This window comes from Rana temporaria, chromosome 7 (genome assembly GCF_905171775.1).
Source record: "Rana temporaria chromosome 7, aRanTem1.1, whole genome shotgun sequence".
Lineage (NCBI taxonomy): Eukaryota > Metazoa > Chordata > Amphibia > Anura > Ranidae > Rana > Rana temporaria.
Genome location: NC_053495.1, coordinates 159,368,627 through 159,395,361, shown reverse-complemented (window position 1 = coordinate 159,395,361; position 26,735 = coordinate 159,368,627). Strand labels below are relative to the sequence as shown.

The 26,735-nt window shown below is 43.2% G+C and overlaps 1 protein-coding gene across 5 annotated transcripts in view; it reads right to left on the bottom strand.

Annotated features, from left to right (window-relative positions):
• Window positions 1-226: 226 nt before the first annotated feature.
• CACNA1E (calcium voltage-gated channel subunit alpha1 E) overlaps window positions 227-26,735 on the bottom strand; it is a 265,360-nt gene continuing 238,851 nt past the window's right edge. For 3 of the 5 annotated variants that reach the window (XM_040360246.1, XM_040360245.1, XM_040360247.1), the window contains 7 exons: window positions 25,874-25,974; window positions 22,138-22,244; window positions 21,936-22,035; window positions 13,921-14,049; window positions 6,478-6,658; window positions 4,417-4,589; window positions 227-3,402 (listed from right to left, as the gene is read on the bottom strand). In XM_040360246.1, the coding sequence (XP_040216180.1) occupies window positions 2,899-3,402; window positions 4,417-4,589; window positions 6,478-6,658; window positions 13,921-14,049; window positions 21,936-22,035; window positions 22,138-22,244; window positions 25,874-25,974 (1,295 nt within the window). In that variant the 3' untranslated portion in view covers window positions 227-2,898. The remainder of the gene's footprint in view (window positions 3,403-4,416; window positions 4,590-6,477; window positions 6,659-13,920; window positions 14,050-21,935; window positions 22,036-22,137; window positions 22,245-25,873; window positions 25,975-26,735) is intronic. The other 2 variants (XM_040360249.1, XM_040360248.1) reach the window with 1 other exon arrangement.

Genomic DNA, 26,735 nt, shown 5'->3' with positions numbered 1-26,735 from the left:
AAAAGAGCAGCTAAAAAAAGGTAAGCTGCAGTTTTTTTTTTCGGTTATGTGATGTGAATAGGGCCATGTAACAAATAGAAAAAAGGTGTGATCACAATTTGGTTGCAATAGTGGAAATACACTTTAAGGCTTCATTCATGTGGCCATAAACCTTATTATTATCTTTTTATGCATTTTTTTCTATCACAAAAGTTGCTGCGTAATAATCAGTAAATGTAAAATTGGCTTTTTTTTTTTTTTACCGATGCCTGCATCTGGCATACATGTATACACATGTTCTCAGACACAGATTTTTGGATTTGGTGTTACCAATAGGAACGCATTGCTTGTTTACGCACCTGTGTGAATTTCTCCATAGCAGACAAATCAGCTGCATTCAGAGCCGTGAATAAAAAACACCTGGAAATGCGTTTTAAGGCCCTGTGAATGAGGCCAAAAAAAGAAAAGGAAGGAACATCCCGTGTTTTTTTAAATAAAATGTTAAACCTCTGATTAACATTAGAGGGAGTTAAAGATTCTGTAATGCTTTTAGGTGAGTTTCTTGAGTGTGTATATACAAACATACATGATGTGGCGCGTCAGTTTACCAATTCAGTTGTGAAGAATGGTATGCTCCTGTACCAGTAATTATTTTAAGTTAGAGGTAAGGGGGAGCAATTTGGGCAAAATGTCCACTGGTTTACATAGGAAGGGTCAAGGTCATTTTGGACAACAGGCTACTAGTTTGCTTGTGCAGCACAACACTCCTCTATGCAACCAAACAGACCGTACATGCCTAAAGCCAGCCCTGTATAAATACAACATTGAATTCTTGTTTAAGAAAATCCCAGTGAGAATCGGTGCAGTCATTGGTTCCTAGCAAATTGTTAGCTTGTATGTTGATTAAAATTGATTCAGGCAACATAGCTGCATCTACTGTGTGCAGACGGCTAATATATTAGACATGATCTAATTAAAGCTAAATCAAAGGCATAAGGGTTTTCATGTTGCCTGATATCAGTGATAACATTTGGCAGATAAAGCTGTCACTATACAGACACAGTACAAATTTCCTGCAATTATTAAGGAGAAGTGAGACAATAATGGCTTTGAACCTAAAGTTTTTGCCTTAAACATATCTAATGCTTGTATTCATAATTAACTATGCCAAATAACACTAAAAAACCCTGAAAAGTGATGAGAGGGAGAGAAACTTTAGAGTATAACATAGGGATTTGCACTATAGTGAGCATTGTTCACAAGGTTTGTTAGGAAAATATCAAAAAGTGTTTCTCTGTTGTGTACATTTGATATGGTAAATGGCAGCAGTTGAGAAGTGGCCATCAGACTGCTAAGACAGCATGCTCAATTAAACAGGGATTAACCCCTGAACATTACATTATTGTGACCAGGAATACAAATTAAGCTGATTGGAAATTGTACGGTTTATTGCCACACCACCCTTTACCCCCTACAACCAACTTTTGGCAGGGTCTTGGAGCTACAATCTCAGCTTGGGCACATAATGCAGCATATACTGTATATACAGTATGTATGCATTCTACACGTAACATTTGTACTGTATATAGTATGGATTTGAGGAATTTTACAGGGAAACCCAGCAGGTGACACATATAAGATGTCCACACAACACCATTCTTTAATATGGCTATTGACTATATAAGAGCAGAGTGATATTTTTTAAAGGATTTCATTTGTAAAGCGAAGAAAACAGTACGGAAAGAATTCTTAAGAAAGAATTTAAAAGTGGAGTTGTCCTCTAAAGACTCATGACCAGGCAAAATTGAAAGTTTGTAGCAGATTGCTGGATGATATAAGTACAATTATTGTAAAACTATTGTTTTGGTTTATGGAGAGTACTTTGGAGAATGTGCACCAACAGTATACCTGGTTTTGGTAGACCCAAGACTTAAAAGTTGATGTGTTAACAGACTATTGGAAAACACAAAAATGGGCTCTGTTGTGGTAATTCAAGGCGAAGGTTAGATCAACATTGCAGAACTAAGGAGCTTCTAGGGTCCATGCAAACTAAACTGAAACATGCTTATCACCTCTATGAGTGGGCAGAGCCTGACAACAAAGAAGGGAGTATGAATGTCCCTAAAGATGTGTCAGCTTTATCTATTACATTTTCACATGATTTCTGTGCCATCTACAATAACCCCTCACAATGTAATGAAAACATTAACCGAGATTTCACATGTATCTTTTGATCTTTTGTTTATGGAAAACATGTAACAGAAATGGACACTCATCTCCTTGTACATTGGCAAGGGGTCATGGGCTCAGGATTAGCACTTAACATAAACCCTGTCAACCAATCATTCTACATTTTGCATATCATTTCTATATGGACATCACACAACTAGACGGCAAATCCTTCAGTCAACCAATATGTGTAATAGTAAACTGCAACATGATGGCTGTCCAATGAGCTAAACTAATTAGCCCTACTTCTCTGTTTACTTTCCTGCTGAAGGATCATTGTGGAAGGCAATCAATTGCCAACATTCCAAAACACACCTTCTGTTATTGGCAAAAGATAAAAACGTATCAATCGATAACAGTGAACCTTTGTGATAGGCAGTGATCCCAACAGCTTATGAACAGCCTATGAACATTTAACAGATCACCCTGCATTCATAGTCCAGTAATAGGAGCTTTACACTTCCATGCCTTCCCCTTTGCATGTATCTTCTCAGGCAGTTTATTTCTGTTTTTTTTTGGCACAAGATATTAAAAGACAGGCTTTAAATCTCAAGGCATTGCCTGGACCTACATTTTGGTTAGGGGATTGGCAGTGGGTGCTTGGTGGCTCCTCTGGAAGAAGCTCAGCGATGTGAAGGGGACCATTCAAAGATTACCGGCTGTAGTACAGCAAGTACAGCCAAACTCTCTTTAACACCGATCATCCTCTTCTGTGTCACTTAATTCACGGGAAGCTATCACAGGTGATATACCACCCTTCCTTCTACGTCGATAATGACCATTGGGCATCTGCCACCCATGACGAAAAGGGGCAGAGCCAATTGTGTTAGAGCGGCCTAGACTAGTAGCCACCGCAACCTCAAAGGTAAGTGTGTCCTCAGTTGGACAGTCTGAGCTTTGCATCTCCTCGTGTATGGCCAAATATGGCTCTGAGATATAATGCTGAGGGGTGGACTGGGAGCTGTGATGTCCCTGGAGAGAACAGGAAGACTCACTCAGACCTGGGTCATTTGGAAGAGGTGCTGCATTTTCGCTGCCATTCATAGGAGGGGAGCTGTGTTTTTGCCGGCGAATTAAAGAAGAGAAGGAGATAAGAGGTCTTGGGGTTGCAGGCACAGAAGGAAGCTGGCGCCGACCACGTCTTGGGGTGCTGGTGTCGGAAGGGATACAACTTTCATTTAAAGAGTCAAGAATCTGTGGGGATAGAAACATGTGTTTTAAACTGCAGCAAACCAATTTGAAAACACTTGGTAAGAACAATAAGAGCAATTTTCATAAATCAATGTGTTACTCTCTGATTTTCAATCATTTTTAAAGTTTGTGTCCACCCACAACTACTTAATTTTGCATGGGGGGGCGGTGCAGACAGCAGTGACTGGTAATAGACTGGCATATTGGGTATGCATTGAGGCACCACTGTGGGTTAATTGTTGCTCACTAGTAGACATCAACACAGTCAGGCCAACACTGCCAATCAGTGGCTGTGGGCAGGTTATGACTGGGTACTGTGGATAACGTACCCACCCACAAAAGGAGTGATGATGCAAGCCTATCACTGGTCTGTTTCAGGAAGCTATAAGAGAAAGCGAAGAGAAGGAGATGTAATATAAATCCCATTTGGTAAAGAAACTGGAGTAGAAGTTATGTTGGACTCAATCATTTAATGATCTCTAGGCCAATTTTGTCTCCGATGTACTTATTTCATAATATGAAGTGAAATCAAGTGCAAGCAATTTTACGCAAGCGGAAACTTCATGATGAAAAAAAACTTACATAATAAAATGTTCTACAAGCAATATGGTGTATGCCAATAATTAGAAAACATATAAAACGTGAGGTACTGGTTTCTCACCTACACATAGTGAGGAGCTCCAGGATCTATGACTGATAGTGAAAAAAAAAACTTGTTTTCTGAGAATTATTTTGTAGGTATTAGGGACACATGCAGGAACTGATCTGAGTTTAGTATGTTGCATGGATGAGCAGGTGTTTTGTTTGTTTTATGCTATGGATTTGATAAAGCCCTCGTGGATTGAAGCGGTTTGCAGCTTAGCTGAACAAAAATGCAGGACAAAACTGTTTAGGCTGTCTCATGCACGATTTACTGCTGCTGATACCAGTTGAGTCTTACTTTCTTATATATACTGTATACATATCTCCTTGCATGACAATCCAAATGGTTGATTTACAGATGTCTTTAACCCTTACCTGCACACCACTGTGCGTGTGGCTGGGGGACAGCTGGTGATCACTGTGTTCACATGCAGCCTGTGGACTCCTCTCTTCAGAGTTGCAACGGGAGGGATCAGGCGATAAAAGATGTTTCCTCTCCTTAGAACGACCTCGTTCTCTTCCTCCTGAACGATGATTATCTAAGCGACCTGCAAGACATAGCGGTGGTGTATTAGAACTAGGGTTGCCAGCTTTTCTTCAAGTCAAACCGAACACTGTTTTTATACTGAGATTAAATGACACACAGGTGGACTATTTACTAATTTGGTGACTTATGATGGCAATTGGTAACACTAGAATTTAGTTAATCCCCTTTCACACGTGCAAACCGTATGTCCGCTTTTTCATCCATCCGTTTGTGGATGAAAAAGGGACATACATTGGTCCCTATGAGATCTCATCCACCTCCGCAATGATCTGATTCTGCAGACGGAAGAAACCCCTATTTTTCTGCGGATCGGATGAACACGGACATAAGGTCCGTGTTCATCCGGTCTCTCCATAGGGGAGAGCGGAGAAAAGACAGGACGGTCCCTGCACAGTGTGTGGGGACCGCCCTGTCATCCGCCGGCTCAGCGGGGATCAACGGAGCGATCCCCGCTGAGCATACGGAGGCGGATCATTACTGATCCGCCCTGTGTGAAAGGGGCCTTAGGGGTAGCAGAGTAAAAGGGGCTGAATACAAATGTATGTCACACTTTTCATATATTTATTTGTAAACATTTTGAAAACCAATAAAGCCAGTTTATTGTCCTTCAGACTTTAGTGGGGCCAGACTGTGGCCAGCGGGAGTGAGGGTAAACATCACCACATTTGGTATTAGGGGGAGTAATAGTGCCCCATTGTTGGTGCCAGTGGGAGAAATGGTTTCCCATTATTGTCAGTTGGCAGAATAGTCTTCCATCAGTGGAAGAAGTGCCCAGAGGGCCAGATAAAGGCAAGCAAAGGGCCACATTCAGCCCCCAGACTGCAGTTTGGAGACCACTGGTCTATCACATAAAAGCCCAATAAAAGACATTTACATTTATGGTTGTAACATGACAAAATGTGGGAAATTTCAAGGGGTACGAATACTTTTTCAAGGCACTGTACATTACAGTAAAGGCTTTGGGCAACACATATCAATGAATCATGAAATGCATATAAACAATGCAACTAAAAATGCAATGCAAGTGCAAGTGTGAATCCAATCTGAATGATTTTTAATGAATACAAATCTGGATTAAAAAGTGTCTTTTTAATATATGTATGTTCAGGGCCGTCTTTAATGCAGGGCAAGCGGGGCACCTGCTCTGGGCCCAATCTTTGTTGGCGGCCCAAGGCAGCTGCAGCTTGAGCCCGCGCTACCCAGAAATTGGGGCCCCAATGACAGCATTGCAGAGCACACAATGGAGCACACAGGAGGCTGAATTCCCGACCAAGTCAGCAGAGGGGGTGGGGCTGGGAGCTCCACTGACGCTCTGACCCTGCCCCATGCAGCCTGTATGCTCTGAACAGAGCAGTTGTAATGAGAGCAGTGATCAGAGCCGGAAGCTCCACTGATGCCCAAACACTGCCCCATGCAGCATATATCAGTAAACAAAAAGAAGAAAAACTCTGCGCTAAACCCACTATCAAGTGAATAAAAAAATAAAAAAATCCTATTAAAATAGGGGGTGAGATAAAAATGTGAAAAAATATGTGATTCAAAACGAGGGATGCTGCTGCTTATTAAAGCCTAAATACTTAAAGCTCAAAGAAACTTACAAACAGAAATAAGCGCGCAACCCAAATTACAATATTTTTTGTGTGCATTGATGAAACTATTTCACTTTAGTGATTATATATATTTTTATTTGTGTGCACTAGCTCTTTTTTTTAACCTTTGCACTTTAATATTTGGGTTGCGCGCTTATTTCTGTTTGTATGCAGCATATATGCTCGGGAGGAAAGAAATGTTTGCCAAGGGCCCAATCAATATTAAAGACTGCCCTGTGTATGTTCAGATTTGAAGATATTAATATCTTTTGTAAATCTCTGCACGCATTCCTGACCAACCTGTATCAGAGTTCATTCGATTGGTGGATAGTCTTAGAGAAGCATGATAACTGCGTCGTTGCTGCTTGTAGCTATCCATACCACCTCGATCTAATGAGAAATCATCCAACCAGGAACTGCGTGCTCGCTTATCCGCAGTAGTGGAGAAAGAGCGTCTCATGGAACTCACATCAGCTAGGACCTGCAAGGCCAGAAGGATACAAAAAAGAAGAAAATATCCGCACAAAAATACATTTCTACTCACATAAGGGATTGTTTGAAAGAAATGAAAGGCTGAACATAAAGTAAAGACTTGGTAGTTATTGTGATCATTCATATGCTATCAGAATACAATGTAGTGTTGCGTTTTAATGAATACTGAATTCAAGGTATTGCTGTGTCCTAAAGAATAACTGTACTTTTCCAAAATTCACCTTTAACATGCAGATGCCATACTGTAAATATAAAGCTGTACCCTCTTTTAGAAGAGAATGGAATCTTTTTTTTTATGTACAATCTTAAAAATAAATAAAAATTTAATACATAAAAAATTGATTTTTAGAGCACTATAGGTTCTCTAAAGAGGTAGCACAATAGTATCAGCTTGCTTTGAGGTATGCATTGTCTAAATGAAATATTAGATAAAGATATCCTTTGCGGGATGAATCACTAAGATGAGTTACTGCTCTGACTACTTCACATCTCTGTGTGTCAGCTTGACCTTTTAAGCTCTGTAAACAACATTTTTTACAACAAAGAAGCATAGGAAACAGAATTTTTTTTTTAAATGAGCCAAGAGCTCCACCTACTGACTGGTAGAAAACAACATATTATTCATACTGGCCCAGATTCAAGAAGCACTTGCGCCCGCGCAACCATAGGTTGCGGGGCGCAAGTGCTTACTTGCTCCAGTGTAACGAGTGCTCCTGATTCAGGAACCTCGTTACACCGACTGCAGCCTAGGATATGACAGGCATAAGCCTCCTTATGCCTTCACATCCCAGGCTGCATTCTTGCGTTGGCCGCTAGGGGGCGCGGCCATTGTGATCGGCGTATAGTATGCAAATTGCATACTACCACCGATTCACAAAAGTTGCGCGGGCCCTGCGCACGCAAGGTACGGAGTTTCCGTACGGCGACTTTAGCGCAAGGTTGCTCCTGCTAATAGCAGGGGCAGCCAATGCTAAAGTATAGCTGCGTTTCCCGCTCGTGAAATTTAAATTTCACGTCGTTTACGTAAGTGATTCGTGAATGGCGCTGGACGCCATTCACGTTCACTTAGAAGCAAATGACGTCCTTGCGACGTCATTTGCCGCAATGCACGTCGGGAAAGTTTCCCGACGGAGCATGCGCTGTTCGCTCGGCGCGGGAGCGCGCCTAATTTAAATGATTCCCGCCCCCCGGCGGGATCATTTACATTAGGCGCCCTTACGCAGGGCTAATTAGCATAGCGCCCGCGCAATTTACAGAGCTACTGCTCCGTGAATCGCTGGGCAAATCGAAATATTTGCGTGGGCGCAGAGAAAAATCTTTGCTCTTTGCCCACGCAAATATTGCTCCAAACTACCTGAATCTGGGCCACTGTCTATTTGCCTGACTATGTGTTTCGTTTTTTTTTCTAATATAAAACCACTAAACATGGTCTTTAAAAATAAAGCATGGTTTAAAGGGGTTGTAAAGGAAAAAGTTTTTTCATCTTAATGCATTCTATGCATTAAGGTGAAAACACTTCCAACTACACCGTCCCACCGGCCTCCCGTTATACTTAACTGACCCCTCGAAAGTCCATCGCTCGGCCCCGACATCCTCTTCGCCGCTCAGCCTGGCCTTGATTGGCTAGAGCGGATGGATTGAAAGCAGCGCAGCCATTGGCTGGCGCTGCTGTCAATCACATCCAATGATGCGGCGCACCAAAGGGTGGGGCCGTGTGATACAGTGAACGGCTATGGCCGCTCGCTGAATGCGAGGGAGCTAACATGGATGTGAGGAGTCCTTGCGGGGAGGACCAGAGACAGCCGCCGAGGGACCCCAGAAGACGTGGATCGGGGCCACTCTGTGCAAAACGAGCCGTTTTAAAAAAAAAAAAATTAAAAGTCAGCAGCTACTAACACTGTAGCTGCTGACTTTTAATATGGAGACTTACCTGTCCAGGGTGCCCACGATGACGGAAGCCAAAGCCGAGCAAATGCTCGGGTCTCGGCTGCCCCGCCGCCATCCTCGGTCAGGGAATCAGGAAGTGAAGCCTTGCGGCTTCACCGCCCGATTCCCTACTGCGCATGCGCGAGCCGCGCGGCACGACGTAAATGCGTGATGTCTCCTGGGACACACACAAGGTCCCAGAAGACACCGCTCCCCCATTCCCCAGGAGGCAGCCGAGGATGAGAAGAAAGAAGACGGACCGGTTATCAGGAAGTGGCAGATTAGGACGATCTGCCTAGCAACAGGCACTTCAGGTACTGGATGTATAAAAAAAATATGTATTTTTTATTTTTTTGCAGCATTTTTGATTTTTTTTTCTTGGTGGAGCTCCGCTTTAAGCTGCCTGACCTGTATACCAAGACAGTAATAAAAGACATTGTCAAGGGTGCCAGAGGATACTAAAGCTGTGACAGCCACATTCAGGATGGGCAGTTTGACGTGCAACGTACAGTTTTATGTTTACAATTTGGCAGAACACTGTCTACCTACTTTAAGGGTTAATTTTTTTGAGAAGGTACAGTCACACTTTATATGTGTTGCCTGTTACTACTTATTATTTACCTCTAGGAGTCTTACACCATAAAGCTAAAAGCAACCATGTGGTGTGATGCACAGCAACCAACAATAAATCAACTTTAATTTCCCTGTGACTGGATGCTATGGATTACTGCACACTGTTACTGCTGTTTGTGCCAGGCTGTTAAATGCAGCTTCATATATTCTGGTAAAGGGACGAAATGAAAAGGAAACTTATTTTAAATCCAAATCAAAAATATGCATAAATTAATTTATATAAAGAATAATAGATAACAGGGTATTCTAGGATAAATGGAAAGCTCGAAAACCTTTTGTTGGGAAAACATTGACCTCTTCTAATTTGCTCAGCAGACAAACAAGAAAAATGTTTCCATAAAATCAAATGGTGAAGATGTTTGGATATAAATATAATCTATTGACAATTAAAAACAATTCTGAACATTAAAACTATATAAATTAGAGAATCTTCTAAACCAAAATAGTGTATCCTACTTTAAAGAAGATTTGAACTGGCTAATGAAGTGTGTGCTATAATCAGGGCATGCCTCTGGTTTTAACTGTCACAGTTGCCTGTGTGCTTATGTCAGTTCTCATTCAATCTTTCGAGCCCTCAAATAGCTTGTGTCATAGCTGACCACATGTGCAGCACTATGGCATCTGCATATGTAAATAGAGGCTAAAATTACACCATTCTCTGGTGATAAAAGAGCGTTTTGTTCCAAGATATAATAGCACTCACAAAATGCCTTTATATCTGAATGTTACCTGCAATTCCAAAATTCACATGCAGGCAAATTTTGAAACCACTTTTCTAATACAACGGGTGCCAACGGCAGACTTTAACGTGGTTCTAAAATCAATATTTTTTTTACCTTTATGTGTTCCCTACATTAAGGTAGAAAATAACCCACTACCTGTTTAACCCAACTCCATCCCTAAACACTTACCTGACTACAGTCACTGCTCCAGAGCTGTTTTAGCTGCAGCACTCTTCTCACTTCCTGCTTTTCCCAGAGACACTAAGAGCATTGGAAGCCATAGGCTTTTGCTGCTGTCAGTCATTTATCGATGCTGTGTGCGTCTATGGATGCACACAGCGTGGCACGGGAACATGCCCACATGGGTGCCTCCATAATGCCCAGCTTGATAGAAAGGGAAGAACCCGGAGGAGTGGACAGTATCAGCGGGAGACTATCACAGAGGAGGTAATGAACTGCTCTGTGAAATATCACTTCACAGAGCAGGTAAATATAATGGGGCAGATTGTCAAAGAAATTACGCCGGCGTATCTCTTGATACGATGCGTAATTTCAAATTTTGCGCGTCGTATCTATGTTTTCGTATCCACAAAACAAGATACGACGGCATCTGGGTTAGATCCGACAGGCGTACGCCTTAGTACGACGTCGGATCTTAGATGCAATTTTCCGGCGGCCGCTAGGTGGCGTTTCTGTCGTATTCCGCTTCGAGTGTGCAAATTAGCTATTTCCGACGATCCACGAACGTACGAGCGGCTGTCGCATTTTTTTACGTTGTTTCCGTTCGGCTTTTTCCAGCGTATAGTTAAAGCTGCTATATGGTGGCGTACTCAGTGCTAAGTATGGCCGTCGTTCCCGCGTATAATTTTGAAAATGTTACGTCGTTTGCGTAAGTCGTCCGTGAATGGGGCTGGACGCCATTTACGTCCACGTCGAAAACAATGACGTCCTTGCAACGTCATTTGGAGCAATGCACCCTGGGAGTTTTTACGGACGGCGCATGCGCAGTTCATTCGGCGCGGGGACGCGCTTCATTTAAATGAAACACGCCCCCTACTCACCGAATTTGAATTCCGCGCCCTTACGCCGCGAGAGATACGCTACGCCACCATAACTTAAGGTGCGGTTTCGTTGAGGATTCGAACAAAAGCAAAGTAAGTTACAGCGGCGTAGCGTATCTTACATACGCTGCGGCTGCCGCAGATGTATGTGGATCTGCCCCATAATGTTTTTTTTTACCTTTATGCGTTCCCTGCATTAAGGTAGAAAATAACCCACTACCTGTTTAACCCACCTCCCTAAACACTTACCTGACTACAGTCACTGCTCCAGAGCTGTTTTAGCTGCAGCACTCTTCTCACTTCCTGCTTTTACCAGAGACACTAAGAGCATTGGAAGCCATAGGCTTTTGCTGCTGTCAGTCAAACTACTGTTAGGAGGGAGCCGGGGCATGGCTTATTGATGCTGTGTGTGTCTATGGATGCACACAGCATGGCACGGGAACATGCCCACATGGATGCCTCCATAATGCCCAGCTTGCTAGGGAGGGAAGAACCCGGAGGAGTGGACAGTATCAGCAGGAGACTATCACAGAGGAGGTAAATATAATATCTTTTTAATTTTAATAAAAAAAATTATCTGTTATAGTTACCTGCTCTCTGCAAAGGTTTTGCACAGTGCACCCCCGATCCTTCTCTTCTGGGGTTCTCTGCCGGTGCTCCTGGATCATCCTCCATCCTGAGTACCCCCCCTTGGAAGCCGCTTCTTATTGGGGCATTCGTGCAAGTTCGATCCCTATTTAGACACACAGCCTGGTTCGACCCCTGCCCCCCCACTCTCTGCTCACAGCCTTGGACCAACAACAGCAGGAGCCAAGCTTGACAGAGTGGGGAGAAGAGCTGCTGTGACGTGAACAGCACTGGATCAAGATCGGGCTCAGGAGTATTTAGGGGTCTGGGTAGGAGTCACTTTACCGAAACAATGTTATCCTTTAGTATCACTGTGTAGCACCCTCTACCTAGGTTGGTGCTAGAAGTCAGGATTTTTGTAGTACAGGCAAATTGTTTTGATCTGTGTGTGCTGGGAGTGGCTCAGAGCAGCAGCTGTGACTCACAGACAGAGACACTCCACTGTCACCTCCCTCTTTCTTCTGGAGGAGGGGAAAATAGGTGGCACTGTCTGGGGTATCCCAGGGAGCCCTGACCAATCCCCAACTAGGATTGGCAGGGGGCAGGCCTCTTTGAGGAGGTGGGAGGACTGGAGAGGCATGGCAGAGAGGACTGAGAGGAGCTGAGTGTGGAGCCAGTAGTGAGGATTGCAATGTCATGGGCAGTGAAGTTGTTTAGTTGCAGCCAGGAGGGCTGGCAGATCCTGAAGAGGACTGACTGGGAGCAATAGTCCACCACAAGGACAGCTGGCACTAACAAGACTTTTTATATTTTCTTCTACACTATAGGGAGCCGTGGTCCCTGCCTGCAAAGGGAAAATTCCTAAGGCCTGGCTGAGCCAGTGTCGGGCCTAACCATGTGCTATCTGCTCCTAGAGAGAGAGAGAGAGAGAGAACAATAGTCTGCAAGCAGGAGTTGTGCAGGAGGAGTCTGAAGGAGTGTACAAAGAGTGTATATAGTCGTCCCTAGCAATTTTGCTGTTATTTTACTGGCCATTCCATATTTTCTATACCCCTTCCAAGTTAAATTCCCTCAATAAAATAACAAAAACAAAGCAACAGACTGTTCATTGTCTTGGAGTGTCTGGGAAGTAGAATGCCGGGCGACAGGTGGGCCACCGCTACAACTGTAACTTGTTGCTGAACAAATGAGTAAAAAGGAACTTTCCAGTTTATCCTAGAATATCTGTTTGATTAATGTAAGGCTTAAAAGGGAACTAGTACTTTTTTTTAGTTAAAGCGAATGTGAACTTATCCCGCCAATGGAAAATTGTTTAAAAAATGCTATACATATACATGTTAAAGCACAACTCAAGAGACATATTTTTTTGTTTTGGATAAAGCCAGGAGGAGTAAAAGCTACTGTTAATTTGTTTGTTTTTTGTCGTCACCCGTGTTACCACTGGGAAGAAGTCAGGCAAAAAATTATTGAAAATCTCTTCAAAAGTAACACAAAAACAGAGTGGGAAAGTATTCTGTTTTTATTACTGTGTGCTTTCTTGTCCTGTGACTACAGCACCCCGATTCCTTGTATGAGTGACACAGAGACAGAAAGTGTGAAAAAACTCACTAATGGGGTGACGTATGGAAATATAGAACGTGAAAGGTATTTTAAGTCTTCCCACTCTACCCAAAACTTAAAGGAAAAAATTAGGTCTGGGGTTGAGCTTTAAGTGTATTATTTTAATGCCAGGATTATTAAATTATTATTACAGTTCCCCTTTAATAAAAAAGGAAATAGCAAAATGTTAGAATAAAATATTCAAAACACCCTTTAGAAAGTTACAAAAAACAAAACAAACTTATAAAAAAACAAAACAAAACAAAAAATATCCTGCAAAACCAACAAATACAAAAACAACATAAACAAGCAAAACAAATGAAATGATAATTGGTCAAAACTTGCAAATAGACAAACAGGCAAAGCAACAAGGTGCTTGCTTGTGGCTGTGGATAGGCGTTTGGCACAAAGGCATTAGAGAAGCCAGAACCAGGCAATGTAAATGATCTAGGTGTGGCTGGTGATTTCCTAATTCAGTGGTGCTCAGCCATTATAGGTGGTCCCCAAGCATCTAATGCACCTTTGAGGTTAAAGTCATGTTATACGATCCTCAAGAAGGTTTTTTCTCACCCATATATACTGTATGGGTTGTCAAAAGCTCCCAAAACTAGGCTCTGGACCTTGGGGTTCCATCCATAGGCTGAGCACCTCTAATATAACACGTGTAAGAAAAAAATGTGCTTGCAAAGTGAAAAGGTCAAAAGGTGGGATAGTGACAGTATTGACTTTTTTGTTTTTTTTACCTGGGGGTCCTCTGCCAGGCGTGGCATAGAAGAGGCTCTCACTGATGCTGGACGTTCCAGCACCTCCCCGGGTATGTAGCTGACTTGATTAGGGAGCTGCTCCCTGCTATACTCTCTAACCTCTGGCTCCTGAAAATAAAGACATAGCTAGCTCATGGGATCAGCTTTCAAGATCACATACTGTTCCCTTGTGGCACATGGCCACCCATTCTGGGGTCAATGCCAGATATTCCATTCTACAAGTCACTAGATAATGCTGTATGCACCAAGAGGATTCAAGGAGCAGAAATATTTTTATAAAGTTTGGAATTAAAGAACTGCAAAAGTCTACTGCAGTAAGGCACATCAAGGTCAATTGTCCACTCAGAAGCCAATCAAAAAAGGAAGTTTAAAGTGTACCCAGCACAAAACACATCGGGCAACCACTTTGTGCACCGGATTGATACTTAACCTATCAACATAGAAACCAGTGCCATCACCATGCCAAGAATGTCACTGGTTGTTTGTCTCCTGTTGCAGAATTCGAATAAACATGATGTGCATATTGTAATAGGATTTATATATTCAGATTTGAAACTATATTTTGGTACATTTTATAGAAATTGTAGGAATTGTGATCACAACATGGGCTTGGTTCAGTAGACGCGAAACATGTCAGTCACGGCTCACCCCCTTGTTTCCTAAAGTCCTCTGACGCCCTAAGAAGTTCGTAGGTGCTGTCCTTATGCACTCTGACATTCGGGGATCCCTGCAGTGACGTCTGTACATGCCTCCCCATAGCCTCTCCATTGCTTGGGTTCTACTCTCCTGATTGGTTGCCTGTATCACATGACCGCTTGAGGGACGGCGTCCGGACACCGCCCCCTTTCTCGTCGACTGCGATACAGCGAAGATTCCGCCCCCTCCATGCTTTGATTGACGGGGCAACGTCTTGAGAACAGTGGAGTTACGTTGTCTCCACGCTCCCCCCGCTGTCTCACACCACAGCTGTGAGGAAGATCCCGTTTTTGCGGTGCTCAATCCTACATTTGGGTGACTTGGTTCAACTTTTCCCCTGCACTGGTACCATCTCAGTGACTGCCTGTGGCGTGGACTACACCCATTCACGGCCTGTACCACCCCCCCTGCACGGAGGTATGAGAGACATCTTTGAGGTACTGTACCACCTCCTCACACTTCACAGTGTGTCCACTGTTTGGTCATAACATCTGCCATCTCCCCATACTGATCTTTGGTTCTAATCTTACCATCTCTATACCATTGCAGTATATGCATAAGAGGACTGTCATCAGTTTTAATCATTTTTAATTCCGCTGTCATACTGCTGTTATTTATTTATTTTTTTGGTTCATGTTCAGTTATTTCGTGCTTTTACTTTTATAGACTATAAAGTGACATATACTTTACCACTGCGCGCTGTACTTTTTGTTTTTAGATGTAAACGAACCACCTGTCCATTTACACCTGACTCCCATCCGATCCAATACGCCAGACAGATGGGGAACAGATCCCCACCCGTCTGTTTTTAGCAGACAGGATTGAATCGAATGTCGGCAGGTGTCAACAGACACATGCCTGTTGAAACCTATTGCCCCATAGAGGAGACTGAAGGGCCCCCCTGAAAAACCGACAGGCGGACACGATTGGTCTGCCCATGTGAAAGGGCCCTGGGACAGAAAATCTGTTATTGTCACAATCTAGGTGAATAAAGTAAAGAAAAAGGAAGGTAATGCAGCCACCACAACTATAGACTGGTAAGCTTCAATAGATTACATTTTTCTTTTTGGGTTTAGATATGCTTCAAAAAGTCTAATATATTTTAAATAATTAATAATTGATATTATCTAAAAAAATACTATGCAATTAACAATTAATTTAGGAGCATATACATTAATATAAGAAATAAATACAAGGTTGAAAAGGGACCTGAAATAGTAGGTGTTTAAAGTGGTTGTTCACCCAGTACAACCACTTTTACCTACAGGTAAGCCTAGATTAAGGCTTACCTGTAGGTGCTGGAAATATCTCCTAAACCTCCTCAGTTTAGGAAATATTTATAATAGAGCCATGCGCCTTTACCTACGGTGCAAATGCGCCGATGTCTACGGCGCAGGTGCACTTTAGGAATGGCAATCATGACGTTTCTAAAGGGGGTCATGCTGTGACTATCGGAGTGACGTCACACGACTCCGGACAGTCACAGAACCGGAGTTCGCGGCCCCGGAAGGAGGGGTGAAGATGGACGCTCACTGCTAGTGGGCACAGCGGTGATATCGCAGGCTTTGGTTTCAGGTAACTGACACATAATGGGCTACTATGCGATGCATAGTAGTCCGTTATGCTTTACCTTTGCAGGGAAATAAAGAGGAAGTAAAACCCATCAGGGTTTACTTCCTCTTTAACTTTGCATGACTAAGTTGTTAAGCAATAAAAAGCTAAAGAGATTATTAATATGAATATATAAAGGATTTATACAGCGCCAACAGTTTGCGCAGTGCATTACAAAATAAGGAAGACATTACAGTTATAATTGAATTCAAGACAGGAGAGTTAGGGGAGCCCTGCTTGCAAGTGCTTACATAAGTATTGCATAAGTCTACCAGTGTTTACAATTTTGTACATTATGGAATTTTTATAACACGTATTTGCCAATGAAATGCAAGTATCTGTAATAAGTTGAAAGTACAGTGGCAACGCATTAGGGTTATGTTTCTTTTTCTATACCATAGACGTGCAATCATGTGTCAACATCTTAGGCCTCGTACACACGACGGGACCTGTGCGATGAAAATGGTCCGCACCATCAGACCAAAATCCCCGTGGACAGCGAACGCGGTGACGTGGTCGCGACGTAGCCGCGACGATGATGCGGTGACGTGCGCGACCCTGGAAGGTCAATGCTTCCACGCATGCGTCGAATCACTTTGACGCATGCGAGGGCTTTCGGCCGAGCGGACATGTCCGGTGAGTTGTACAGATGACCGAATATGTCCGACGGACAGGCTTCCAGCGGACATGTTTCATAGCATGCTATGAAACATTTTTCCGCTGGAAACCTGTCCGCTAGGCCGGGAATCCGGTCCGGTCGGCCGTACAGACGACCGAACATGTCCGCGGACATATTCGGTCGTGTGTACGAGGCCTCAGGTGTCAAGATGACAGATCTTATGTGCATTGGTACGGCTAGTAGTATGGTTCTAGAAAACGTGATAAAAAGAATTGGGCTGCTGTTAGTCCCTCTAATTTTGACAGTTCTGTGTGTACATGGAGGCACTCTTACAAAATACTTAAGACTTAAAGACACACAGTGCAATGACACTGCAACAGGGACACACATCAGCACTACTATCCAGTGGTGTGGACAACAGCATTACACTGCAGTGACTAGGCAGAATCAACAGGTGACAACATGTTTCACATGGACAGGCTCTGTATCCTCCTATTCTTGCTGCAGACAGGATGACATCTATGTATTACATGATAACAATACTAGTGACACGAACATCTGGCGTTAACGCACATCAACACAGCAGATTATTGAACATGTACATTTGACTAAACACCCACCATCATAGTTACTTCACAGGTAAACACATTTCATTCAAACCCATTGGTCATTTGCCAAACATCTCAGATCACATTCAAACATGCATAACTAATCCTAAAAAAAATAATCAGATCCCAATAAACAGAGATATTTTATCTACCAAAACTGTTTGGTATGGTCAACACATGTTTCATTTCAAATACATTTATTGAAGCCTAATATAAATTTTATTTTAGAGATATATTGTCCTAAGTGTGACTTGAGACTACCAATGGTGTCAGCATCCCAGAATATAAATAGAAAAGGTAGTTATGGGTGTACGGGACGATTACACAACCATATAATAAAAAAGTTAATACATCTTTATTATGATGATATCAAAAACAGAAAGATGAATAGAAACAAATGTCAAATGGAGATTTCTCACAAACCATTATACTCTCCTTAATGTAATTCAATCAATGTAGAAAATTCTGTCATCAGCGTTTCATTGTCAGTGCCCAATGCAATTCCAGTTTCTCTCTTCCTCAGGGGCATGGACTGAACCTTAGTGTCAAAGACAATTAGGTAGATTCACAAAGAGTTAGGCCGGCTTATCAGTAGATAAGCCGGCCTAACTCAGAATCTACGCCGCCGTATGTTTAAGCGTATGCTCAAACAGAGATACGCTTAAACATATCTAAGATACGACGGCTTGCGCCGTCCTATCTTAGATTGCAATTTTTCTGATGGCCGCTAGATGGCGCTTCCATTGCGGCCGGCGTAGATTATGTAAATGAGGGGATACGCCGATTCACGAACATACGCCAGGCCGACATATTTCAAGGGGTTGAATACATTTTCAAGGCACTGTATTATTGTTTGGTATAATGTTTTGATACAAGCCTATATACATTGTCTTTGACACTAAGGCCTTGTACACACGACCGAACATTTCCGCTGAAACTGGTCCGTCGGACCAGTTTCCGCGGACATGTTCGGTCGTGTGTAGGGCCGACCGGACAGTTTCCCGGCCTAGCGGACAGGTTTCCAGCGGACAAAAGTTTCTTAGCATGCTAAGAAACTTGTCCGCTGGAAGCCTTTCCGTCGGACATGTCCGATGGTCAGTACGACTCATCGGACATGTCTGCTGGCCCGAAATCCCACGCATGCGTCGAAGTGATTCGACGCATGCAAGCATTGAACTTCCTGGTGCGCGCACGTCACGGCGTCATCGTCGCCGCCACGTCGCCGCCACGTCACCGCGTATTCTGTCTGCGGGGAATTTGGTCTGATGGTGTGTACACACATCAGACAAAATGATCCCAGCGGACATGTCCGATGAAAACGGTCCGCGGACCGTTTTCATCGGACATGTTGGGTGGTGTGTACGAGGCCTCAGATTCAATCCGTGCCTCTGAGAAAGAGAGAAACTCGAAAGGCATCAGCATTGACAATGAAAGAGAGTATAAGCGTTGGCAACAAATTTCCAGCTTATATTCATTTTTAATCATCTTTCTGTTTTTTATATCATCATAATAAAGATGTATTAACTTTTTTATCATAAGTTTGTTTGTGAAATTAGGTGCCCTTAAAGTCCCATATACTCATAACTACCCTTTCTAAAAAATGTTATGTTATTTCACTTCCCAAATACTTGCTTAAGGATTTCTCTGGTTCTATTTCAGTAACAAATATGGAATGATATTATAAAAGTGATAATGCATTGAAAGGACTTTCATTTCAATTTAGAATGCAGGTTCTGAATGTTATAACTGAGATACAGTATTGCATATGCCTCATGTCTTTACCCAGTTGATGCAATAAAATGTACAACAATCTTCTTAAATACTTCATACCTTCAGTTCATATGGTTGAGCTGGAGGGTCTGTACTCTGCTACCATCATCTTTTCCCAACTCACTACCTTAGTGACTCTATACACCCAGGGCTGGGACAAGGGATAGGCAGGTGGGGCGGCTTCCCTGGGTAATGTGGTATCATGTGAAGTATAGGGGGCACCACAAGTGGAAATTGGGGGGATGCTAAGAGTGGTGATTTAGGGGGATTTGCGTTGGGAGGGGGGATGGGGGAAGAAGATTTGTGCTAGGAGGGATGACATTTTTGGGGGGTGGAACATTTGAGCTGGGGGGGATTTGGGGGATGGGGGAAAAGATTTGTGCTGAGAGGGGGATTTGTATTGGGAGGTGGGGGAATTTATGCTGAAGGGTAAGTATGCAGCTTAGTGTTTTTGCAGGGGGATTTTTTCTGACACATGCTCATACTAAAGGCCACAACTATTTGGGGAGGTAGATTATATTACTGCATTAACCACAGAGGAAAAAGGAATCAAGGATTAAGGGCCATGTGGGCTAATTTTTGTTTGCATCAGATAGGGTTTGCAGCCCCACACATATCTAAAGAAATGCAAAACCTGATTGAATCAGGACAAGATGCAAATCAGAAAGTGGTCACTGGTTGTTCAAATGCACCCGTCATTTAAGTCTTATGCCCCATACACAAGAGCGGAATTTCTGCCAGCAAAAGTCTGATGTGAGCTTTTTTCTTCGGAAATTCCGACCGTGTGTATGCTCCATCAGACTTTTGCTGTCGGAATTTCCGCCAGCAAAAGTTTGAGAGCAGGTTCTTAATTTTTCGGAAAATACGTATGGAATTTCGACGGGGAAAAAAACATGCATGTTTGAAAACAATTTGACGCATGCTCGGAAGCACTGAACTTATTTTTCTCGCCTCCTCGTAGTGTTGTACGTCACCGCGTTCTTAACGCTTGAAAGTTCAGAGAACTTTTGTGTGACCGTGTGTATGCAAGCCAAGCTTGAGCGGAATTCCGTCAGAAAAACCATCCAACTTTTTTCCGACGGAAATTCCACTCGTGTGTACAGGGCATTAGGGATCTCAGAAGAGTTACACATGCCAGAGGACAAAAGCTCTAAAGGACGATGTTCAAAAGTGAAGCCCTTGTGGCCTTCAGTTTGAGTGTTTCTTTCAAAGTTAAGTCTAAACTGCCAGCACAAAAAAAATTATTTAGATACCGTATATGCCCTAATAGCCACAAAGCATTTAGGGCCAGATTCAGGTACAATTGCGCCCGTGTAACATAAGCCGTTTACGTTACACCGCCGCAAGTTTTCAGTTTTAGTGCCCGATCCACAAAGCACTTACCTGGAAACTTGCAGGCGGTGTATCGTAAACACGTCCGGCGCAAGGCGGTCCAAATCGAATGGGGCGGGTACCATTTAAATTAGGCGCGCTCCCGCGCCGGACCTACTGCGCATGCTTCGTTTCCGTGCTTTGCGCGAACTGACGTAATTTTTTCGATCGGCGACGTGCGTAGCGTACTTCTGTATTCCCGGACGTCTTACGCAAAGGACGTGAAATTTTAAATTTCGACGCGAGAACGACGCCCATACTTTATACAGCAATACGTTTGCTGTGTAAAGTTAAGGCACCCAAAACGATGACTAACTTTGCGACGGGAAACTAGACTAGCGGCGACGTAGCGAACGCGAAAAACCGTTGTGGATCGCCGTAACTTCTAATTTGCATACCCGACGCTGGTTTACGACGCAAACTCCCCCCAGCGGCGGCCGCGGTACTGCATCCTAAGATCCGACAGTGTAAAACAATTACACCTGTCGGATCTTAGGGATATCTATGCGTAACTGAGAGATACTCTGAGAGATACGACGGAGTATCTGAGATACTCCGTCGTATCTCCGATGTAAATCTGGCCCATAGATCCACTGTGTGTGCCAAATTCTTTACCATGTAAAAGTACTGGTGGTATCATCACTGTGCTGCATTTAGAACAGATCCTTGATAGGGCCCCCAGTTTCCCCTAGCACAGGCTGCCTTCAGAGAACTAGTGGAGGGGGCCAATGGAAGACCTGTCATCCTGCCCAAGGATAGCAAGGAGAAGTGACTGGATTTAATTACAGGAAACTCTTGCACAGAGGCAAAGTGCAGGGTTTGTTTGATGCTAGATTACTCCCCAAGAAATACACAAAGGATACAAATTTAAAAAAAATAACATGTAACTTGTATGTACACAATACTGGATTAGTCTGGATTTCAGCTTTAAATCTTTGACACTATGGGAACCGAAAAGAAAGTCCTTCTAATACACTCATTACTAATTATATGTGTGTGTGTATGAGATATGGAAGGGGGGAAATGCATTAATGAAGGGGATTATAATGATTGCCTACTATGGCCTATGTTTGTTATTTGAGTTATGTTACTCAATATGCTTTCTTAGGTAAACAGCAATTTAAAAAAATGTAGCATGTCATTTACTCAGTGTGTGTACAGCAGTCATAGCCATTCAGTAACTCCATATGGACAATTTTCTCAATTACAAACTGTCAGCACAGTTTTTTCAAGCACGCAAGTTCCTACCATGCACCATTCACACACAATCCCATTGCTGACAGAGTGGCTCATTTAGCGTCTCTATCAGACATGTTTACCAGAGACAACTGTTCTTCAAAGTCTTCATCGTCCTGGTCCAGACATGGTGGTTGAAATATCTCCTCGGGGGACAGTGGGCTGAGTGAAGGGAAACCAGTTCTGAAAACATACAGCAAAAAAATAAAAAACTGAGCACTGAGGTACACCAGAAGATCACTTGATATCATGAACTGACGGAAGGGGCACCGTTCTAGAACTCACAGCCCTGACAATGTATCCTGCTGGAGATATGGTAAGGCTTTGGCATTGGATAATATTTCCTCAGGTAATGATGAGGCTTCCATCCTTTGAAACATTGGTGCATTTCTCTATGAAGAAACAGAATATAATAATAGTAGTAGTCACATTTAAAATCTGATACATGACAAAAAAGAAAAGAAAAATCACACTGTTAATGGCAGGGTTGGGTCCACTCTGTCCCAATCATCTATTTTGTTACTAAAAAAAGCATATCTTGGAGACTTTGGAAACCGAACAGGTTCTTTCACGTGATTCAACTTCAGCCTCAGAAACACCTTGCTTTTAACACCTAGGTTTTCCCTGAAAGGTGAGCTTGGTGTTAAAAGCAAGGTGTTTCTGAGGCTGAAGTTAAATAATGCATACTAAAGGATGGATTTTATACTGTTTGGATAAAAACCTTCCTAATAGGCAAAACTCAATAATGCAGAAGCCAAGGAAACGTTATCTACTTTGAAGAGACTCTTTCATGAAAACTCTAGAAAGTCTGTGCCAGGCTAAGGATGCTATATATAAGGTCAGTAGGACAGTTGAATAGATTACAATTCACTCTTGGTCAGACAAAGGCCCGTGGTAGGTGGTCACAAGAAGCACTCAGACTCCATATTTAGATTGCATTGCATGTTAGTATGTTCAAAGTGCACAAAGCCATGCCCAGATCTGAGTGATCAGCTATGAACAGTTGTTCACAGCACATGATGATTCTTAGCACTGACCAGGTGTTAACAGGACATTATGATTTGAAGGTTCACATTTAAGGCCGGGTTCACACTGGTATGAAAAACGCTCCGACATTGGGAGCTTATGTTGCATGACGTGTGAAAATCAATGTTTCCCTATGAGTGCCGTCTTAACTGGTCTGACACAAGTCGATCCGACTTTGAAAATGCTCCCTGTACTACTTTGGTCTGACTTTGATCCTACTTCAGGCCATTGAATATCATTGAAGTCGGATCAAAGTAGGATCCTTGTCCTTACCATTACCATCCAAATTTTGACATCCGACATGGTGATTACAGCAGCAGTAAAAAGAATTTATCTCACACTGGGATTGTTTTGGTTGGTCAAAGGACAAGTCAGACTATCACAAAGTTGATGGGGAGGGGGGTGTTGAGAGGTGGGGGGGCTGGTGTTTTACCACCCCCTTCCTTTCCTGAAAGAATGCAGGCGCTTCAGCAGTGGTGCCCATAGATCTCAATGGCAGGGGTGGTTTAGGAGCGGCGTATACAGCGCTCCAGCACCGCCACAAAGACGATGCTTGCAGGACTTTTTTTCCTGTCCTTCAAGCTCACCGCCCCAGTGTGAAACCACTCCGGCTGCAGAAGAGGCAGTTTACAGGCACTTTTCAGGCGCTATTTTTAGTGCAAAAACACCTGTAAAATGCCCCAGTGTGAAAGTAGCCAAAGGGAAGATTTAGACATGTGTCTAAATCTCCCTTGTCTCTGAAGTCCAATCCACATTTTGATTGAGCTTCTGAGGACACTGACAGGCGGTGGGGAAGCAATGCAACGCCTCCTCACTGCCAACCTTAGCCCCATTTTACCAACAAATGCACCGCGACCGAATGCATTACACAAGGTTGCGGGGAGTTTGTGGCACATCCCCTTGACACGTGTAGTGTTCAGCAGAAGACATTGCTACAATTTAGGTCAAGTTTGCCATGGGCGCAAAGCATCATGGCATCAACACCCTGTCCACTGCCTATTACAGCTTAAAGTGGCGCTCCATCCAAAAGGGGAAGCTCTGCTTGTTTGCATTCTCTCCCACTCCACTGCCACATTTGGCACCTTGGTCGTGACACAGGCTCCCACTCCCACTTCCGGGTGAGATTGCTGCGGGAATCTTAAAAGCTGTTTGACCCTTCCTCTTTCCCCCTGCAACCTCTGAGACACACACAGAAGAATGCAGGACCATTCACAAAGCACAGCATGACTCACTCATATGCAGAAGGAAACCCGGCTCTGAAGCCGAAACGTTTCATAGCCCGGTTTCCCTAAGTCAAGATGCCGGCACCTGCACCAAAAGCCAAATGAAGAATCAGCTTGGGTGCTGACATCACTGGATCCCTGGACAGGTAAGTGTCCTTAATTAGACGTCAACAGTTACAGTATTTGTATAGTTGCTGACTTTGAATTTTTTTTGGGGGGGGGGGGGGTGGGGCGACTGGAATTTGTCAGGCAGCAAAATTGATGCTTAACCGTGCATTTTTGCCACCCCAACAGTCAGTCTAAACAAGACTGTAACGGAATGACCCGTGACACCCAGGGACTTTTGAAGGATGGGGGATACTCCTGTGCCAGCGTCACTAATGACTCTTGGGTCTAGGGTCACCCTGTGCCCCTTTTGGGCATAGGGTGACTGATAAATGATAATTCATGTTTTGCAGGATATCTTGAAATATTACAAGTTAGTCTGAACTCAACAGGTTAATTGAAAGATGTTAATTTCCTCCAACTCCCTGGCTGTAGTGATGCAAGCTGTGATTGCATTCTGTTGTGCTAATTAGGTCTGCTCCTAAGACATTCTATTGTGTGATGCTAATGACACTGTTTGTGTGAAAAGTCTATTGATGATGCAATGTGATGGGAAAAGCAGGTGAGAGTCATAACGTCTGACTTCTCAGGTGTAGTAATTAGGTCATGTTAATTAGTGTGCCTTTGTTCCTTTGATTACTGTAACATGCCTGTAACTGCATAAAAAGCTGAGAGTGTACCATTAAAGATTCATTCATTGATTTTGGAACCAGTGACAGAGCTCTGTCTCGTTATTTCTGGGGAAAATCCAATGGGTCCTGTCTGCTGGATTGTAGATTGTCGGATAAGCTGTCTTGGCTTAATGGAATGGGAATATCGTAAACGGTGGTGACCGTTACAAAGACCAAAGTCCTTGTTCACGCGAGGTATACTACAGCAAGTCCATGATTAGCTGCACAGGGATGCAAGGGTGTTCCGTGCATCCCATGCAGGAAATTCTATTGATGTAAATTGGGACACAGCGGCTGCACAGGAATGCACAGGTGTTGTTCCGTGCACGTGCGGCTAAACAGCCCTCCATGGGCGTATGATGTAGCACACCCCTTTAAGTGAGGCCTTTGGCAGAAATTGTGTAAGTTATGTTGTGGTTTTATGTACCAAGTTGATAGATCGATCAACTTGGTTACAACCAGCCTGCCAGATTTGATTGCGTTTGTCACAAGTGGCTGCTATAGCTGCTAGCAATAATCTCTGACATCCCTCACTGGGAGAAGACGATTGCTGATTTCCTGTCAGCACTGCCTGTGTTGATGAGGGAATCATATTGCAGAAGAAAATTAAATTGCACCGTGTATAGCCGACTTAACCCTTTAAGTAAATCATGTTATATCATGGCAAACACAAACTGCACCACAAGTATGGTTTTAAACATTTCAACTGTAATTGCAAGATCCACCAATATGCCCAGAGCTCAGTAAACAATAAGCTATACCAACACAGTTTAGATAGATATAACAAATAGTTCTGTTTAATAAAGCACCAATTCCCATACATCTTGCATGGCTCTGACAAAAGTCTAATTGTTTGCCATGCCTTAGAGCGATTTGAATTTAGTTCATCTGTGCTTCTTTTTTACTACACAGACTGGAAATTCTCGTACTCAATCTTTCGTTCTGTACGGACAGTGGGTTAACCTGGGGGATAGCTACACAGTGATCGAGTCTCACCTGTTCTTCCAGCTGCTGCTTTTGCTTTTTGGCTTTACTCTGCTTATAATAGTCCATGATCATCATAGCAGCATAAATCTTGCCCACAGTCAGATCTGAGGCTAAGAGAGAATGAAAATATGTGTTTAAAATAACCACTTTACAGATGTACAGTAATAATGACCTATAATTGTATTTCAGGTTATTCTACATTCTACTACATAATGGTTTGTGTTATTTACAAATGTACAGTATCTTATTCTTATAATAACCCATGTGGCTGCCTTTTAAGAAAGCCATTGGAGAATGCAGAGAACCATAAATAATGAAAAGATGTGTACACACTTTTAACCACATACTGTACAGAACATTTTCCCTCCTTAATGACCACGCCATTTTTTGCACTGCCAAATCGGCCACTTTTGACACTTTTTTGGGACCATTGACATCTATACAGCGATCAGAGCTAAAAATAGCCACTGATTACTGTATAAATGTCACTGGCAGGAAAGGGGTTAACACTAGGGGCGAATAAGGAGTTAAGTGTGTTCCCTGAGAGTATTTCTAACTGTATTGGGGCTGGGCTGACTAGAAGAGGAGACAGATCGCTGTTCCTAATTACTAGGAACTGTGGATCTGTCTCTAACTCCCCTGTCAGAACGGGGATCTGTCTGTTTACATTGACAGATCACGGTTCTGGCTCTCGTTCCCACGATCGCAGGTCGCCCCGGAGGACGTGCATCGGGTCCAATGCCGTACAACTCGTGTGCGGGCGCGTGCGCGCCTGCTACAGCTCATTGAAAGAGCTGATGTACACCTACGGCGATTTGCGGTAATATGCCGACCTGTCGCCGTATAACGACGACGGCTGGTCGGCAAGTGG